General features: G+C 49.9%; 1 protein-coding gene across 1 annotated transcript in view; it reads right to left on the bottom strand.

The window, feature by feature from the left end:
• LOC144774081 (transient receptor potential cation channel subfamily M member 2-like) overlaps positions 1-17888 on the bottom strand; it is a 334005-nt gene extending 316117 nt beyond the window's left edge. The window contains exon 1 of the mRNA XM_078659108.1: positions 17676-17888. Within this exon, the coding sequence (XP_078515234.1) occupies positions 17676-17888 (213 nt within the window). The remainder of the gene's footprint in view (positions 1-17675) is intronic.
• Between the last annotated feature and the right edge of the window lie 1016 nt (positions 17889-18904).

Raw genomic sequence — 18904 nt, 5'->3', positions numbered from 1 at the left:
AAATAAATACAAAAGGCCGGCCCCGGGGGATGGGGTCCCGGGGCCAATGGAGGCCTCAGGAGCAGGGCCACACAGCCCCACTCCATAAAAAATAAAAAATAAATGTGGCCATGCCCCGGGGAATGGGGTCCCTGGGGCCCAAAGAAAGCAAAAAGAAGGGGGCCACATAGCCCCCCTTCTACAAAAATAAAATAACTGATAGACCGTCATCGTGCCGGAGGCCCCGCCCCCTCCCAGATACACTCTGCAAACGCACCCTGTGGCATGTTTTGAGTTGAGGAATTAATTCCCCTTCAATACTGGGGGTCCCGGGGGCCAACTAGCCCACCAGATACCTCCAGTATGCCCTGCAGGGCTGGGTTGCAGAGAGGTGGTCCAAGGTCTCGCCCCTTTTTACACCTCTCTGTAAAGCAGCTCTGTGACGCTTACAGGAGGTATCTGGTGGGCTAGTTGGAACCCAAGCGCTGCGAGGCCTCCGGGTAGTTACGCGCTATATAAGTGCAATTTTCATTTCATTTCATTCATTTCACGACTCAAGGGGATTTAGTCCCCCAATTTACAATTCACCAGGTGGTACGTTTGCACAGTGGTGCTGGGAGGGGGCGTTGCCTAATTTGACAAGTGTGCAAATGCTCCCTGTGGCCCGTTTCAAGTTGGAGGATTAAGTTCCCTTCAATCCTAAGGGTCTTTGTGGGCCAACTAGCCCACCAGGTACCTCCAGTAAGCAGCAGGGAGCTGCGTTACACAGAGGTGGTCTGGCGCCACGCCCCTTTTTACACCTCTCTGCAACGCAGCTCTGTGGTGCTTACTGGAGGTACCTGGTGGGCTAGTTGGCCCTCAGGACTCAATGGGAATTAATCCTCTAATTTCCAACGCGCCAGGGGGCGCTTTTGCAAAGTGGTACAGGGAGGGGGCGGGGCCTGACATAGCAAGTGTGCAAATGCAGCCCCTGGCACAATGCAAATTGGGGCATTAAGTTTCCTTTAATCCTGGGGGTCCCTGGGGGCAAACTAGCCTACCAGGTACCTCCAGTATGCGCCAGGGAGCTGCGTTGCTGAGAGGTTTTCAGAGTCCACGCCCCTCTTTACACCTCTCTGCAACGCAGCTCTGTGGCGCTTACTGGAGGTAGCCGGTGGGCCAGTTGGCCAGTTGGCCCCCAGGGACCCTCAAGACTCAAGGGGATTTAATTACCCAATATACAATGCTCCAGGGAGCGCGTTTGCACAGTGGTGCAGGGAGCGGGCGTGGCCTGATGTGACAAGAGTGGAAACACGCCCTGTGGCGTGTTTTAAGTTGCGGAATTATGTCTCCTTGAATCCTGAGTGTCCCTGGGGCCAACTAGCCCACCAGGTAGGTCCAGTAAACGCCACAGAGTTGCGTTGCAGAGAGGTGTAAAAAGGGGCGTGGCCTCAGATCCCCTCTCTGCAGCACTGCTCTGTGGCACATACTGGAGGTACCTGGTGGGCTAGTTGAACCCCAGGGACCCAAAGGATTCAAGGGGAATTAATCTCCCAAATTAAAACCCACCAGAGGGCGCTTTTGCACAGTGGTGAAGGGAAGGGGCAGGGTCTGATGTGACGTGTGTGTACTTATACAATCACTCCACCAAAACCCAAGCACTAATAAATTCACCATGCACTCTCCTTGCAGCACTCTAATCATCTAGTCACTACCCATGCACTCATACAATGACCCATGTACTAACTCATGCACTGCTAAGGTACCCTGAGAAGTACCCATGCAGTCCAGCCATCGCCCTTTCAAAACCCATGCACTCCTCCAATCACCCATCCAGCATCATTTACTTATGCAATGACCCAGGCACCTACTCATGGAAAATACAGAGGAGGTCATGCTCATTACAGTGGTACCCCAAAGCATAGTGTTCCTTAGTGTATGTAGGTGTTTTCACTGTATTCTAAGTGTCTTTTAGCATAGCACTGGCTTGGGTCCTGGTTAGTCAGTCAGTTACCACCAGAACCCATCAGTAAAAAGTAGAGTGCACAGAAGGACTTTCTGCTCCTCTGTTTGTTCTTTCTGCACCTCTTTCATTTTCTTGCACTTTTCTTCATCTTTCTGGACTTCTGTTGCCTCTTTCTGGATTTGTCTTGATCCTTTCTGCGCTTTTCTTCTTCGTTCTTCACATGTCCTACCTTTGTAGGCATAGTTAGAAATTAGCATTTAAAAAAAACATTGAAATTCTCTGAAAAAATCATAGGTTACAGGCACCTTATATTTGGAAATTAGCATTTAAAAAACCATTGAAATTCACTGAAAAAAACATAGGTTTCAGATATGATATAGTTAGAAATTAGCATTTAAAAAATCTTAAAAATTCACTGAAAAAAACATAGGTTTCAGGGACGTTATAGATAGTTGGACATTTCACTCGTACAAAACCATAGAAATTCCCCTGTTATAGTTAGTTCAGCTAACTATAACTCATGCCCCCGCAATGCACTGCTGATGACGTCATATATTACATCATTCATGATATGGTCAGTGACATAACTGATGACATCACTTATGACATCTCAAATGACATCACTGATGACATCACTGATGACATCATCCACATCAAAATCTGATGCACCTCCTCACATTTTAATATAACCTTTGATACACCCACTTCTCAGAAAGAAGCAAGACAAAGTCATCAACATCTCTTTCGAGACCGTGACCTTCCCGGATAGCTGGAAGCACGCAGATATCAATGCCTTACTCAAGAAACCCAAGGCGGATCCGAGAGACCACAAGAACATCCGGCCCATCTCCTTGCTCCCGTTCCAGGTGAAGGTCATTGAGAAGATCGTCAACAGACAACTGACCCGCAACCTTGAGGAGAACAACATCCTGGACCCATCCCAGTCCAGGTTCCACAGCAACCACAGTACCAAAACTGCCCCCATCGCCGCCACCAATGATATCAGGACCCTGCTGGACAACAGTGAAATAGTGGCCCTCATCCTCCCGGACCTCTCAGCCGCCTTCAACACGGTCTGCCATTGCACCCTACGCACATGCCAACACAACGCAGGGATCTGAGACAAGGCTCTGGAATAGACCACCTCCTTCCTCTCCGGCAGAACCCAGAGCGTGCATCTACCGCCATTCCATTCCGAAGCCTCCGAGATCATTTGCGGCGTACCCCAAGGACCATCCCTCAAGCCAACACTGTTCAACATCTACATGGTACCGCTCGGCCACGTTGCCCGAATGCACAAGCTCAAAATCAGCTCCTACGCCGACGACACCCAGCTGATTCTCTTCCTCACCAAGGACCCCCTCACTGCCAAAGCCAACCTCCACGAAGGAATGAAGGCCGTCGCTGAGTGGATGAAGAAGAGCCTACTGAAGCTGAACTCGGACAAGACGGAGGTCCTCATCCTCGGCCCCAGCCCGTCAGCCTGGGACGACTCCTGGTGGCCAACCACACTGGGAGCAGCACCGACACCCACCGACCATGCACGCAACCTGGGGTCATCCTCGACTCAACACTCTCCATGACCAAGCTGGTCAACGCCATCTCGTCCTCCAGCTTCAACACCCTATGCATGCTCCACAAGATCTACAGGTGGATCCTCACTGAAACAAGAAGAACAGTCACCCAGGCTCTTCTCAGCAGCAGGCTGGACTACAGAAACGCCCTCTACGCGGAAGCCTCGACAAACCTCCTGAAACGACTGAAATGCATACAGAGCACCTCTGCATGCCTCATCCTTGACATCCCTCGCCACAGCCACATCTCACCCCACCTGAGAGACCTGCACTGGCTCCCCGTCAACAAGAGGATCACCTTCAAGGTCCTCACCCACGCACACAAAGTACTCCACAACACCGGACCGGCATACATCAACAGACGACTCACCTTCTACACCCCGAACTGCCAGCTCTGCTCCACCGACCTCGTCCTCGTCCCCTGCATCTGAAGAGCGACCACCGGCGGAAGATCGTTCTCCTACCTCGCCGCCAAGACCTGGAGCACCCTCCCCATCCTCCTAAGGCAGACCCAGGACCTACTGACTTTCAGGAGGCTACTCAAGACCTGGCTGTTTGAGAAGTAGCAGCACCTCGCCCTCCAGTACTTTGAGACCCTCATGGGTGAGTAGTGCACTTTACAAATTTGTTGATCGATTGATTGAATGCAGAAAGAGGTAACAGGAGTACAGAAAGATGAAGAAAAGTGCAGGAAGAAGCAAGAGATATGCAGAAAGAACCCACAGAGGAGCAGAAATTCCTCCTGTGCCCCCAACCTTTTGTTGACGGGTACTTGTGGTAACTGACTCTGACTAACCAGGCCTAGAGCCAGTTCTATGCTAAAAGACACTTAGAATACAGTGAAAACATCTACATACACTAGGGAACACTGAGCGTTGGGGTACCCCTGTGATTGGCATGACCTCCTCTGTATTTGCCATGAGTTAGTGCCTGGGTCATTGCATGAGTAATGACTGGATGATTAGAGTGCAACAAGGAGATTGCATGGTGATTTTATAAGTGCTTGGATTTTGCCAGAGTGATTGGATAAGTACATGGTGCTGGCTGGGTGATTGGAGGAGTGCATGGGTAGTGACAAGGAGATGGCTTGGACTGCATGAGTAGTACTCAGGGGATTGTAGCAGTGCATGTGTTAGTGCCTGGGCCATTGCATGAGTACATGGGTAATGACTGAATGACTAAGGTCCTGCAAGGACAGTGCATGGTGATTTTATAACTGCTTGGGTTTGGGCGGAGTGATTGGATGAGTACATGATGCTGGATGGGTGATTGCAGGAGTGCATGGGTAGTGACAGGGCGATGACTCGACTGCATGGGTAGTGCTCAGGGGATTGTAGCAGTGCATGAGGTAGTGCATGGGTCATTGCATAAGTACACTGCACATAGCAATGGGACTATTGTGTGGTTGTTGCATTGTATGCAATTTTAGTGGCCCTTAAGGGTTCCTGTACATTTTTTTGTGCACATGGACAGTTGGAGAACAAGCGGCCAGAAGTGGTGGGTGATTTGACTTGTCATTTCAACATTTCTGTATGTGTGTATGTATCTGTTGGTATTTGGGAGCTCACTTCCTTCAGTCTAGAGCTTTCTCCAACTGACAAAAATGTGCAGCAAGAGAGGAGTGTTCAGGAGCCAGCTTCAGGTTCATGGACACCCTGCCAGATTGAAAACATCCTTCTTTCTCTGAGAACGTGAGAAAGCTCCTTACAAGTGAGTCAAAGCATTCCCAGACCATTTACCGTCTAAGTGAGCTGGCCAGAGCAAAGCGAGGCCCAGTCTGGTTTGAGCCGCTCGGTGTCAGAGGTGAGAACCACTCCATCTCGCCCCGATGTCTCGAGTTGCCATGGAGGAATAGCATGCGAAAGGCATGGCTCCTAATGAGGATAAACTACTGATCTGAGCTCGCTCTCACACCTCATTAAATGGCGGGACTGTAAAAGAACTTCAGCAGTGCTGGTTGTGCTAGGCTTTTAATCTATTAAGCTTCCGGGTCGCCAATGTATTTCAGGTCTTGTTCGATAAAAAGCGCACCAAGTACCTTAAGGTCAAGGAAGGGAGAGAAAATTGACCGCGTAGACAACTGTACAGACAATTGAGGTAGCGAATTTCATAGTGGCAAGACAGAAGGCGCCCCATGTGCTTTAAGTCTGTTCCTTGCACTTCCGGCATAAGAACGAAACCTGACGCTTTGGCAAAAAAGCACATTTATTTGCTAATGTATTTGCTTTCTTCCATAGCCCCTAGGCACATCGGCTAATATTGAATCACTGTTATTACACTAGGTCAGCGCAGGTCAGGTCGCCATTCAGACTGGATGCCGTTCCTGGCAAAAGTAGCTGCAATGACTGCTGGACCTCAGGAGGGGCTTATTATTAATTTTCAATGTCCGTCCGAGCCCAGGGAGCTACAGGCTACCTTCTAATTACTTCCACCTCATGGAATGGCATGCACACATTTAATTGCCTGTGCTTTGCTGTCTGCATGGAGCATGTCAAAGGAACACAACATTTCAGCCTGACAGGGATCTCCAAGTCCACGGGTATTCCCTTGCCCCTGTATTTTGCTATCTGTCCCCAATAACGAAGGCATCAGAATTACTTTATCATATCACAACATGCCACTAGGTGTCACTGCTGTGCCTGGGCCAGTTTGCTGTGGCTAGACTCCGTCCTCATCTCCCAAGTATTGTAAAGATCATAGCACTTTGACTCTTCTTTCCTGCAATGTGGTACATAGCACCGTTATATAGCACACAATACTGTCGTTGAGCTGCTTAGAGTGCTTTTGAATTAGACTGATCGATCAATCGGGGTTTGTACAGCGCAACTACTCTCCCGCGAGGTCTCAAGGCGCTGAGAGGGAAAGGGGAACACTCAAATGGATAATGTTGAGACACTAAAAGAGACAAACTCGTTTGCCCATTGACTTATGTTAGAGAGATAGATATTCTCCGAGAAGGTTAAAAAAACATAGGGCCTCATTTATGAGGCCTTGCGTCAGTTTTGCGCCACCGGTGCGTCACTTTTTGTGACGCACCAGCGGCGTAAAAAATGCGCCTTGTTGCGCCATATTTAAAAAGTGACACATCTAGGTAGATGCGTCACTTTTTAAACCCCTGCGCCACATTATACCTGCTTCAGGTATAATGGGCCTCATTTATGAAAAGTGACGCATTGCTGCGTGAAAACAGCGATGCGTCACTTTTCACTGCGCTCTCCCTGCGACATGATTGATGCGTCATATTTATAATATGACGCATCATGTCGCAAGGAGTTACAGATACGTCAGTATTTCTGACGTATCTGTAGGCGCAAAAGTGACGCATTGCTGTAGTGTGTCACAAAAGTGACGCAACTCCAGCAATGCTTCCTTTCACATGGGGAAAGCCCCATTTGAAAGGGCTTGCGTCAATCTTTGCCTGCTGTGAGGCAGGCGCAAGATTTTGACGCAACAGCGTCCTAAAAGTGACGCAGTGAAATCTCATAGATTTCACTGCGTCACTATTACAGGCTTTTTGCGGGTGAACGCCCCCTCTGCATACATTATACCTGACGCAGGTATAATGTGGCGCAGGGGTTTAAAAAGTGACGCATCTACCTAGATGCGTCACTTTTTAAATATGGCGCAACAAGGCGCATTTTTTACGCCGCTGGTGCGTCACAAAAATTGACGCACCAGTGGCGCAAAACTGACGCAAGGCCTCATAAATGAGGCCCTATGTATGCAGAGGGGGCGTTCACCCGCAAAAAGCCTTGCAATAGTGACGCGGTGAAATCTATGAGATTTCACTGCGTCACTTTTAGGACGCTGTTGCGTCAAAATCTTGCGCCTGCCTCACAGCAGGCGTAAGATTGACGCAAGCCCTTTCACATGGGGCTTTCCCCATGTGAAAGGAAGCATTGCTGGAGTTGCGTCACTTTTGTGACACACTCCAGCAATGCGTCACTTTTGCGCCTACAGATAAGTCAGAAATACTGACGTATCTGTAACTCCTTGCGACATGATGCGTCATATTATAAATATGATGCATCAATCATGTCGCAGGGAGAGCGCAGTGAAAAGTGACGCATCGCTGTTTTCACGCAGCGATGCGTCACTTTTCATAAATGAGGCCCATACATTTTGCAAGAAACTGGCGTATCTCTCCTAAAAAGGACGAGACGTTCCTGGCAGGCGATAGGTCTTGCAACATGTGCCTAGGAGGGGAGATATGTTACGGCCAATGGTCTAGCTCACCAGAAGATTAGATCTATGTAAATCTGAGGGATGCATGAGGGGGTAATCATGGCATTTCTGGGGCAGCTGATAAGCTAATGATAGTCGAGGGGGGTGAGATGCGCTGGGTCTGAGTTAGGGGAGCATGAACCTAGACAAGTGTCCTGATCTTATCTTGATTTGGGTGGCGGGGAGATGGGGGAGGTTTGAAATGTCCTAGGGTTGGGGGATATGTCCCGATGTTGAAGGAAGAGCTCGGTACAGGGCAGAGGGTAAAATGGCATCTTTTTACTGCCTGCGCTGGGAATGTGCAGTTGTGCTTTCCAGAGCTGTTCAAGGAAGGGTTTGAAAAAAGATCACACACTGTTAAAGCCGTGTTTTACAGGACGCGAGAGACCTCAACAGTCAAGATCTTGACACGCTGCTATTTTAGGGACATTACACACATGGGACAAGTAACACAAGTTGCATGTCCAGTCTTTAGCACAGTACGTTGAACTCTTCCGCATTTTACAAAACATATTTAACAGATCTTCAAACCTCAGAATTCATTTCGTAACAGCTTGGAAGACACTCTTTGTGCTGAGTCACCTGCAATTGTTATTTTAAAGGTAGCTCCTGATTATACATTTTTATATTGCGCTTGTTGCAACTGTGCAAAACCTATTTTCTCTGTTACTCCTATGTGAGAAGCAGGGCATTGGGTAGTGCAATTCCGCACACAGGATTCTGCAGAGGCGCAACTAGAGCCAAATTTGGAGGGGGCTAAGAAAAGAATTTGTGGGGGGCTGATTTTTCAAGCAATATGCAGAGTGGACATGCAGGGGCTCTAAGAAGGGGTGGAATGTAACAAAGCCTCATTAACAAGCAAATTGTCTTTTAAAGACCTGTGAAGTACTCAGGTGTGGCTGTGTGTGTGTCCGGGAAGTTGACACACACGACTGGGGGGGGGGGGGGGCATAGTGCACCTGCAGGATAGTGTGAGAGGAGAATAAACTACCCACTGCTTCTCGCATAAGAGTAACAGAGAAAATGCATTTCAAGGTGTAGAAACAAAATATGTGGAAGTGTGGCACAGTCGCTGTTGCTAGGATTTCCAGGCAACTGGAAGCCAATTGTGTGGCCCCGGATCTCAGACGCTGTGCAGTAATAATGACTTCATTGCATATGCAATGTGCACGCAGGAGTTTCCTGTCACGGCTTACCATGCATAGCTCATTGAGTATTAATTAAGACAAGGGCGTGGTGCGTGCGGGTCCGAAGCTCAGCACCAACACTAAGCGTGCTGGAAATTCTCCATGATAAGGGAATTCACTCCAACACTCTGCAATGGTTCAGATCATTCCTAAGCAATCAAACTCAATCAGTCCGCCTGGGCCAATTCCAATCTAAACCCAGCACCTCCAGATGTGGTGTCCCACAGGGGGCATCACTAAGCCCCACCCTATTTAATTAATGCCTATGTTTCATCTCTGGCCAAAATCGGTAGGAAGTGGGGAATCGGCATCTGCTCATACGCAGATGACACGCAGCTGATGGGAGCACTGGAAGAAAGGCCAGAAGTCTCCAAACAAAAACTTCATATTTCCTGACAGAGATGTCCCAATGGATGAACGAGCACGGCCTAAAACTGAATGCAGGTAAATCAGAGATTTTACTTTTTGGAGGGGCCAAGCTTCTCTGGGATGCCACGTGGTGGCCACAAACACTGGGCACCGCCCCAAGCCCTAAACAATGTGCAAAAAACGTAGGCGTCTTTATCGACAACACCCTATCCATGAAGGACCATCTACAGATTCTTTGTGGAAGGGGTTTTGCGAAGCTAAAATTACTAACAAGACTGTTTCCGTGGATACCAATGGACTGTCGGAAATCAGTCATGCAGGCCCTGCTGATAAGTCAACTCAACTATGGCAATGCACTATTCGTAGACATGAATGAGCTCCTGTTTACGAGGCTTCAGATACTCCAAAACGCCGTAGCCAAACTGGTCTGTAACCAAAATAGGAGGAGCTTTGCATCAATGTGCATGAAGACACTGCACTGGCTACTCGTGCGTCAACGAGCAGTATTTAAATTGCTCTGCCATGCTCATAAAGCACTGTATCAAAGCGGCCCAAAAATTCTCCAGGACAATATTTAATTTTATATCCCCTCAGAGCGCATTAAGAAAGTTAGGTCCGGAGGGAGATCCTTCTCATACTTAGCGGCATAAAAATGGGATGAGATGCCTTTGGACCTACAGCTCACCTCCAACCATTTATCATTCCGAAAAAAACTAATGACCCACTTGTTCCCCAAAAAATAAAAAACATCAGCTCGACCCTTTTTAGCCTCACCAGACCATGTGCCCTAGTGCCTTGATATCCCTTTGGGATGATTGCTGCGCTCTATAAATAAATAAATAAGCGTGCGTGGGCCATGCCAGCCGTGCTGAGGCAGCATCTAGTGATGAGAGGACCCCGCTGTAGGCCCCTCTTCAGCTCCAGGCACTGCCCAAATTATGTTTTGAATCACAACACCGCAATTAGGCGTACGCTCCTTTCCTTTTATTCAATCACTCAATCAATCAATCATTTGTAAAGCGCACTACATACCCGCGAGTGTCTCAAGTTGCTGTGGGGGGCTACTGATCAAACAGCCAGGTCTTCAGTATCCTCCTGAAGGTCAGCAAGTCTTGGGTGTGTTATAGGCTCAGTAGGAGGGTGTTCCATGTCTTGGTGGCAAGGTGGTTGTTCGTCAGATGCGCGGGATGGTGGCAAGTGAGAGGTCAGCGGAGCGTAGCTGGCGGTTGGGTATGTAGGAGAGCCGTCTGTTGAGGTAGGCTGGGCCGGTCTTGTAGAGTGCCTTGTGTGCGTGGGTGAGGAGCTTGACGGACATCCTCTTGTTGACGGGGAGCCAGTGCAGGTTTCTCAGGTGGGGGTGATGTGGCCGTGGCGTGGTACGTCGAGGATCAGTCGTGCCGAGGCATTTTGCATTTGTGTTGTAGCCATTTGATGAGCTTGGTCGGGGCTCCCGCGTAGAGGGTATTTCCGTAGTCGAGTCTGCTGCTGACGAGGGCCTGGGTGACTGTCTTTCTTATATCTGTCGGGATACATCTGTAGATCTTGCGGAGCATGCGGAGGGTGTTAAAGCAGGAGGTGGAGACGGCGTTGACTTGCTTGTTCATTGAGAGCATTGAGTCGAGGATGATTCCCAGGATGCGTGTGTGGTCTGTGGGTGTCGGGACGGCCCCCAGTGCTGTCAGCCACCAGGAGTCGTCCGAGGCTGAAGGGTTGGAGCCGAGGATGAGGGCCTCCGTCTTGTCTGAGTTCAGCTTCAGACAGCTGGTCTTCATCCAGTCGGCGACGGCCTTCATTCCTTTGTGGAGGTTGGCTTTGGCGGTGATGGGGTCCTTGGTGAGGGAGAGGATCAGCTGAGTGTCGTCGGCGTATGAGATTATGTTGAGGTCGTGCTGTCGGTCTACGTGTGCGAGCGTGGCCATGTAAATGTTGAACAGCGTCGGGCTGAGGGAGGATCCCTGGGGTACGCCGCAGATGATCTCGGAGGCTTTGGAAAGGAATGGGGGAGGCGGACGCTCTGGGTTCTGCCGGAGAGGAAGGAGGTGGTCCAATCCAGAGCCTTGTCTCGGATCCCTGCGGAGTGGAGGCGTGCGCGTAGTGTGCGGTGGCATACGGTGTCGAAGGCGGCAGAGAGGTCTAGGAGGATGAGTGCTGCGGTCTCGCCATTGTCCAGCAGGGTCCTGATGTCGTCGGTGGCGGCGATGAGGGCAGTCTCCGTGCTGTGGTTGCTGCAGAACCCTGACTGGGAAGGGTCCGGGATTCTGTTTTCTTCGAGGTACCGGGTTAGCTGTCTGTTGATGAATTTCTCGATTACCTTGCCCGGGAAGGGGAGCAGAGAGATGGGCCGGAAGTTTTTGAGGTCTCTTGGGTCTGCCTTAGGTTTTTTGAGTAGGGAGTTGATCTCGGCGTGTTTCCATGTCTCTGGAAAGGTCGCGGTCTCGAGGGAGAGATTGATGACGTTGCGCAGGTGGGGTGCGATGGAGCTGCTTGCTCTGCTGAAGACGTGGTGCAGGAATGGGTCTGACAGAGATCCGGAGTGGATTGTGCACATGGTCTTAATGGTGTCATCGATGCTCACGCTGGGCCAGGCTAATAGGGGGTCGTGGTCGATGGTGTGCGGAGTGTCTGTTGTGTTGCTGTCCATTGGGGCTGTCTGGGTGTTGAAGCTGTTGTGGATGTCTGCTATCTTGCGGTGGAAGAAGGTGGCAAGGGAGTCGCACAGGTCTTTCGACAGCGGGATGTCGTTGGTGTTGGAGCTGGGGTTGGAGAGTTCCTTCACGATGTTGAAGAGCTATTGTGTGCGTTATTGTCGAGGCGGTCTTTGAAGGAGGTCCTGTTGGCTGCCCTGATGAGGTGGTGGTGGTTGCGGATGGCGTCCTTGTGTGCTGTCCGGAGTTTGTTCACTGCGCCATTTCTTCTCTAGTTTCCGCCAGGCTTGCTTGGAGGCTAGGAGTTCTGGGGTGAACCAGCTGGCCCGCTTGCTGGTGTCTCTCTGGTGGGGTTTCTTTAGCGGGCGAGGGTGTTGGCACAGTCCTCGATCCAGCATCTGAGGCTGTGGGCAGCGTCGTCAGTGTTTGAGGGATTGGTGGGTGGGCTGAGAGTGAGGTTTGCATGTAGTTGGTCTTCTGTGATTTTGCTCCAGCAGTGGCGGGGGATCGGTTGGGTGCGGTGGGTTTCTGGAAGGTGAAGTGGATGCAGCGCTGGTCGGCCCAGAGGAGTTCAGTGGTGTGGCTGACGGAGACGTGTGGGCTTGAGGAGAAGACGGGGTCGAGCGTGTGGCTGGCGGAGTGGGTGGGCGTTGTGACGAGTTGCTTCAGTCCGAGGTTGGCGAGGTTATCGATCAGGGTTGTGGAGCTGTTGCCATTGTTGTTCTAAAGGTGAAAGTTCAGGTCTCCAAGGAGGATGTAGTCGGTGGAGGTCAAGGCGTGCATACTGATCAAGTCGGCATAAGAGTCACTGAACTAGGGGGGGGGGGGCGGTCCGGGGGGGTCGGTAGACGAGGGTGCCTCTGAGGTTGGAGTTAGGGTCTGTGTGTATCTGGAAATGCATGTGTTCGGCGGTGCTGAGCGCGTCGTCGGTGCTAGTCGAGACCCTGATGCTGTTCTTGTGGACGATAGCGATTCCTCCTCCGACCCCGTTGGTGCGGTCTCTGCAGGTGATCTTGTAGCCGTCTGGGATGGCTATGGCGATGTCGAGTGCGGAGGAGTCGTTAAACCTGGTCTCTGTCAGGAAGGCAACAGATGAGAATGTTGTGTCAAGCAGGTCCCAGAGCTCGACAGCATGCTTTCGTGCGGAGCGGGTGTTCAGTATTATGCAAGGGAGGTGGTTGGGGTCTTTCTTGGCGGGTGGTTTGTCAGCTCTGAGGCTGGTGTAGCTGCAGTTCTGGCAGATGAAGGGACAGTGTGTGCGTTTCGGGGTGGCTGTGAAGCAGGTGTAGCTCCGTCCGGAGTTGAGAGCATGCAGAGTGCTGGCGTTGTAGTGGCGGCGATCATCATTGCGGGTGTGGGGGCCAGACTTCTGGTGCTGGCGTGGTACGGGCGCAGACGGGCTTGCTTTAGGCACACCTTTGGAGCGCCAACAGCGCGGCCGCGCAGCAGCCAGCATATATGTGGAGGTGGGAGGGCGGAGCAGCTGCGAGGCGGGAGGCCGGGCAGCCAATGGGCAGCGGGCAGTCAGGGAGGAGGGGCCACAGAGGACAAAGCGGCGAGGGCAGTGAGAGACAATGAAGGTAAAAGAACGAAAAAGGGGCACAAAATCGAGGGAAAGACGAGTGGTACAGAAGGCAAAAGGGCACAAAAAACTAATGGAACAGAAGGCAAAAGGGGCATAGAAACAAGGGAAAAACGAGTGGCACAGAGGGCAGAAGGGCACAAAAAAACAAGTAGAACAGAGGGCAGAAGGGCACAAAAACGATTGTAACAGAAGGCAAAAGGGGCACAAAAACGAGGGGAAAAAAGTGGCACAGAAGGCAGACGGGCACAAATCATGAGTGGAACGGAAGACAAAAAGGGCACAGAAATACCACAAAAATGAGTGTCACAGAGGCAAAATACCGAATACAGAAACACAGGGGCAGCTAAGAACAGAGGACAGAACGGGCAGAGAGGCACGGGGCAGCAAGGGGAGCAGAAGGGAAAACCGGGCATAGACACGGGGACAGCGAGGGGTAAAGAAGGAAAGACCGGGCAGAGAGAGCACGGGGACAGCAAGGGGAACAGAGGGAAAACAAACGGGCATGGACCACATACAGGCAGCGGAGGAAGACAGACAACAGCAGTCACAGACACAACAATGAAAATACAGGCAATAGTGTAGTTCATATATTCCCAATAGGCTCTGTGCATTGGAATAGTATATACTATAGATTAGACTTAGGACTGAGGTCGACTAGTTCTCTATTGAATATACTAAACTTAATAGTGAGTGCCAGCTAACTCAGAGGTCACTAGAAACTTTCTCGAAATTCACAAGAAAGGATTAGTTTCTGACAATGGCATAAACATGACAACTTTGTTTCCCAAGAATAAGAAATATATCTCTAGAGTCGTGGAAGCAATAGATAAGTATTTCACTCAGTCAATCGTGCATGCTTCGTTTCTACAGAGTTGGAGAGATGTAGAGAGACGGGCATTTTCAATAAAAAGGTTTATTGAACAGTCTTCTTTCTCATGCAAGAGAAGTGAACTGCTACAATCGTTAGACGGACTCCAAAGTATAATGCGTACAGCGTAAACAGTAATATGAAATAATACTGTAAGAGCATTCTATGGTGTCTAATCAATATAAAAATACATACATAAATATATAGACTAAAATACTCAACTGGTGCTTCTAAAATATGCCTACCCCAATGTACCTAACCTAAGTCTAGTACGAGGGAAGAAGTAAGTATTGTGTAGCATAGGTTTTTAGTTTTCTTTGCCAAGAATCTATCCAAGATTTCTCTAGGTTCTCATCAGCTCCATACCTTCTTTAGAATGAAGGAGGTCTGGTATCTCTGTCTCAGGACAGGATTTCCCAACACCCCGCAAGGGAAGCTTGGAAACACTGGAGCTGGATTCTCGGCAGGAGAAAGGACAGCTTCTTGATCAGTGCGTCAGCTGGAGGGTCGGCTTCCTTTGGCGCTTGCTGTAGCAAGCTGCGTCGGGCAAGTAGATAGTCGAACTGCTCCGAACCACCGTGTGTTTGCTAGTGCAAGTGAAGGTATATTTATACCTTGAAGGTGTTTAGGAATGCCATAGTTTGACGTAAAGTCGGGCATAATAACATCAGGAAAGAACCCCATGGGAATAGTTGTTCTTTGCAAAGTACATGAGTTCTTGGACAAATCAATATTCGAGCAAGGGGAAGTTCCCTAACTGCTTAAGCCGATTATCCAAGAAATCGCTGTGACGTTTGGTATGGGTAGAAGTAGCCATGCTTGTATTTGGTCGGCATGGGCTATGTCTAAATAAGGGCTTGATTTCTATGCCTATATTAGGACAATGTAAATTGTAACTATGTAAGGGCATGAATCGGGAAAATTTAATCGAAGCCTAAAACGCCACACAACAATGGCCTACCACTGGCCACCAGGCATGAGGTGCTGGTGGTAGCCTGCGGGTGGTGGAGGGCCTCGAACTTCCTCAGCAGTGGCAGCTGGGGCAGGGAGACACAGGCAATGCTGTGCGGAGGGGGAGCAACCTACCTGGTGAGGTCAAGGGTTATTGAAACAGATTCCCAGCTCGAGGCGCACATGCAAGCCTGTGTTGTCAGTGCCAACCAGGGTACATGCACTCTAAACTCTATGGAGTGGTCGCAAGGTAAGAGCGGCATGTCCTGTGCCCTGCCCCTAGCACAGAGTGTGTGTCTTTGTGTATGTGAGAGTGTGTGCGTATGGGTGTGTGAGTGTGTGATAGCGCGCAAGAGAGTATGTGTCTGTGTGCGTACCCAGGGGCGCTCTCAGCAGTGCAGCAGGGGCAGTGACAGTGGGACACGGCGCATGAGGCCCCCACCACTCCATTAATAACAGTTTTACTAGGAAAGACGTGAATCGCATTAGGACCCATTTTACCTTTGCTTTGCCCCTACATACACTATCTTTCATGGAGGGATAGTTTTAGACTCTAAGAGTCAGTCCATGGGTATAACAAGAAAAAACATAAAATCGGGCTGCTTTTCAGCGAAAGCGGGTGTCAATGTGTTGGCTGGACCCACTGAAGTAGTAACGCAGCACACATACTATATGCTAACATAGTGTTAAAATACAGGGAATCACATCCAAGGTGCGTGCCTGCCATAAACAGACATGCATTGTGCCTAGGTTAGTGCAACAGAGCCCCTGAGTGTGGTGGGGACAGCCTGCTGAGAGCACCATGGGAGTGACACCAGAACAACACACAAGCTCCATCCAGCCTGAATCCTCCAAATAACGGCCGATCCAACCTGCAGGGCCACGAGAGCACCTGCAGTGCTTGCACCGGCTGTAGCAAGTGTAGGTTTCAGCCCCAGCTGATACAGCGGAACACATTCAACTGACTGCTAAATGTGCTGCTTGTTCTATTCAAGCCTTGCCCGGAGGGTTTACTCATTGACAGAACTGGTATTCATAGCACTGCCACCCCGGTGAGGGGGGCTGTTGCCAGCACCCTGCCTAGTAGAAGTGTGTCCTCTCTGTGGGGAAGGACTGCATGCTGCTGTCCAAGTGAATCTTCCCCCGCCCATCATACACAACAGCCCCTGAAACACTCTCCCCATCCACCATGGCGCACAAAGGATCATCACCTTGTAGTAGTAGGGGTCCAGGAATGGAGTCTGCACTGTGGGACCGGCAGCTGCTGGTGGATAGAATCTCACATCCATCAAGCACAGAACTCCGCCACTCTTCTTTTTTATTTCTTGACTTGTGACGTTTGAAACACATAAAATATCCAAAAGATGCGTTCTGAGTTCGCACACACTTATAATTTACATAGCCCTGTTGAGGTGGCGGTCCCGGGGCTACGGGGTTCCCCGCTACATAAATAAATTTCCTCCGGGACTTGGCCCGCCCGGAGGCTTTGAAAACGAAGCTCGGGAGGAGACGGAGCTTCATTTTTTAAAATTTCCGGACAGGGGACCCCTGACCCCAGGCCTACTCAGGGTGTCCCACAGGGACCCCCTGAGCAGGCCTGGGGGTCAGGGTGTTTTTGCCCTGCACCCTTTTCATGTTATTGTTTTCTTTATCCTACCTTTTTATTTCTCCCTCCATCCGAGGCATAAGATGGCTGCCAATGCTTGTTATGGTATGTTGAAATAATTTGTAAAGCGCGCTTAAACCAAGCGGTTTCATGGCGCTGGGAGCGGGGGGACGGCAGCAGAAGCAGGAGCTTTACTCATATGCTTGTAAAAACAGAAGGGTTATGAGAAGTGTTCTGAATTGGGTGTAGCTGGTTACAGATCTCAGTTCAGTCGGAAGAGAGTTCCAGAAATAGGGGGCCAGAAAGGAAAATCTGAGGCCACCATGTTTTTTGTATTTAAAGGCAGGGATCATAAGCAGATTGAGGTGGGAGGAGCGAAGTTCGCGTATAGGGACATAGCGATGGATCATAGAAGAAATTAAAGCTGGGCCCTGGCCAGCGAGGGATTTAAAGATGGTACAACCCAATTTGAAAACACAGCGTTTGGCCACCGGGAGCCAGTGAAGGCTCTTCATCAGAGGGCTAACATGTTGATGATTATGTTGATGGTAAATGAGCCTGGCTGCTTGGTTTTGTACTAGCCGTAAACGGCGGAGTTGGTATGCTGGAATACAACATAAAGTGAGTTTGCATAGTCGATGCGAGAAATGACTAGAGCCAGAATGACAAGAGTAAGGGCCTCGGTGGTCAGAAATCTGCAGATCTTTCGAATTCTGCGAAGATGAAAAAAACAGGAAGATACCACTGCATTAATTTGAGGTTTTGGGGACAGGTCATTGCAGATTATGACCCCAAGGCTTTTAACAGTGTCCACTGGGCGGGGGGAGCTGCCCAGGAGTGGGGGCCAGAAGTTGGAATCCCAGGGGTTGGCGGCACCTCCAGTCAGGATCAGCTCTGTTTTGTCAGGATTAAGTTTTAATTGGTTGGTGTATATCCGTTCACTGATGGAGGTCATGGTGAATTGAAAATTGGTGACTGATGTATTGGAGGAGTCAATATCGAACACCAACTGGAGGTCGTCGGCATAATTGAAGGTTATAGCTGGGCTGTTGCGTAAGGACACAATCAAGGGTTGCATGTATAAATTAAACAAAAGGGGCGATAGAGAAGAACCCTGGGGGACCCCACAGGTCAGTCTGGTTTATTTGGCCGAGAAGTTAGCCAGATGAACTGCTAGGAATCGCTTATGTGAAAAGGAGGAAATCCATCTGAGGGCCAGACCCTGAATACCAGCATTGCTGACACGGTCAATCAGAAGATCATGATCGACCGTGTCAAAAGCGGCTGACAGATCTAAGAGCACCAGGGCCTGGGTGGTGTTTTTATCGGCTCCTCTCCTAAGCTCGTCCATGACTGCAAGGATGACAGACTCCGTGGAGTGAGCTGGTCTAAATCTCGCCTGCCGGGGGTCGAGAAACTGAGAATGCTCAATAAATGAGCTGAGGCAATTGGTAACGTGGGCCTCCAGTATGTTACTGAGGTGAGGGAGCAGGGAAATTGGGCGTAAGTTGCTCAAAACCGACGGATCGGCGTACGGTTTCCTCAAAATCGGGACAATCACAGTGTGTTTAAAGGTATCGGGAACGATACCTTGTTTGAGGGAGCTGTTAAGGAGTGAGAGAGGCGGGTCAGGCCAGTTAAGGAAGGCCTCTTGCAAGATGTGAGGGGGGCAACAATCATTGGGGGAGCCAGATCCCACCTTTTTTAGGAGAATCAGAAACTCTTCTCTGGAGATCAGGGGAATTTAGTTGAACGTGAGGGGATTTTTATGTGATTGGAGGGGTGGTTGGAGGTATGGGTGTGGGAATATTCTTTTTGATGGAGGCGATTTTGTCAATAAAGAATGGATTCAGGGAGTCGCATAGTATTTGTGAGTGGGCAGATTTAGCTATCACTCTGTCGGGTTGCGCAAGCTCATCAACTATTGCGAAAATGTCTTTAGTTTTCGTAGCTAAATTCGTAATTTTCGAA

This window comes from Lissotriton helveticus, chromosome 8 (assembly GCF_964261635.1).
Source record: "Lissotriton helveticus chromosome 8, aLisHel1.1, whole genome shotgun sequence".
Classification (NCBI taxonomy): Eukaryota; Metazoa; Chordata; class Amphibia; order Caudata; family Salamandridae; genus Lissotriton; species Lissotriton helveticus.
This window is presented reverse-complemented; position numbering and strand designations above follow the sequence as displayed.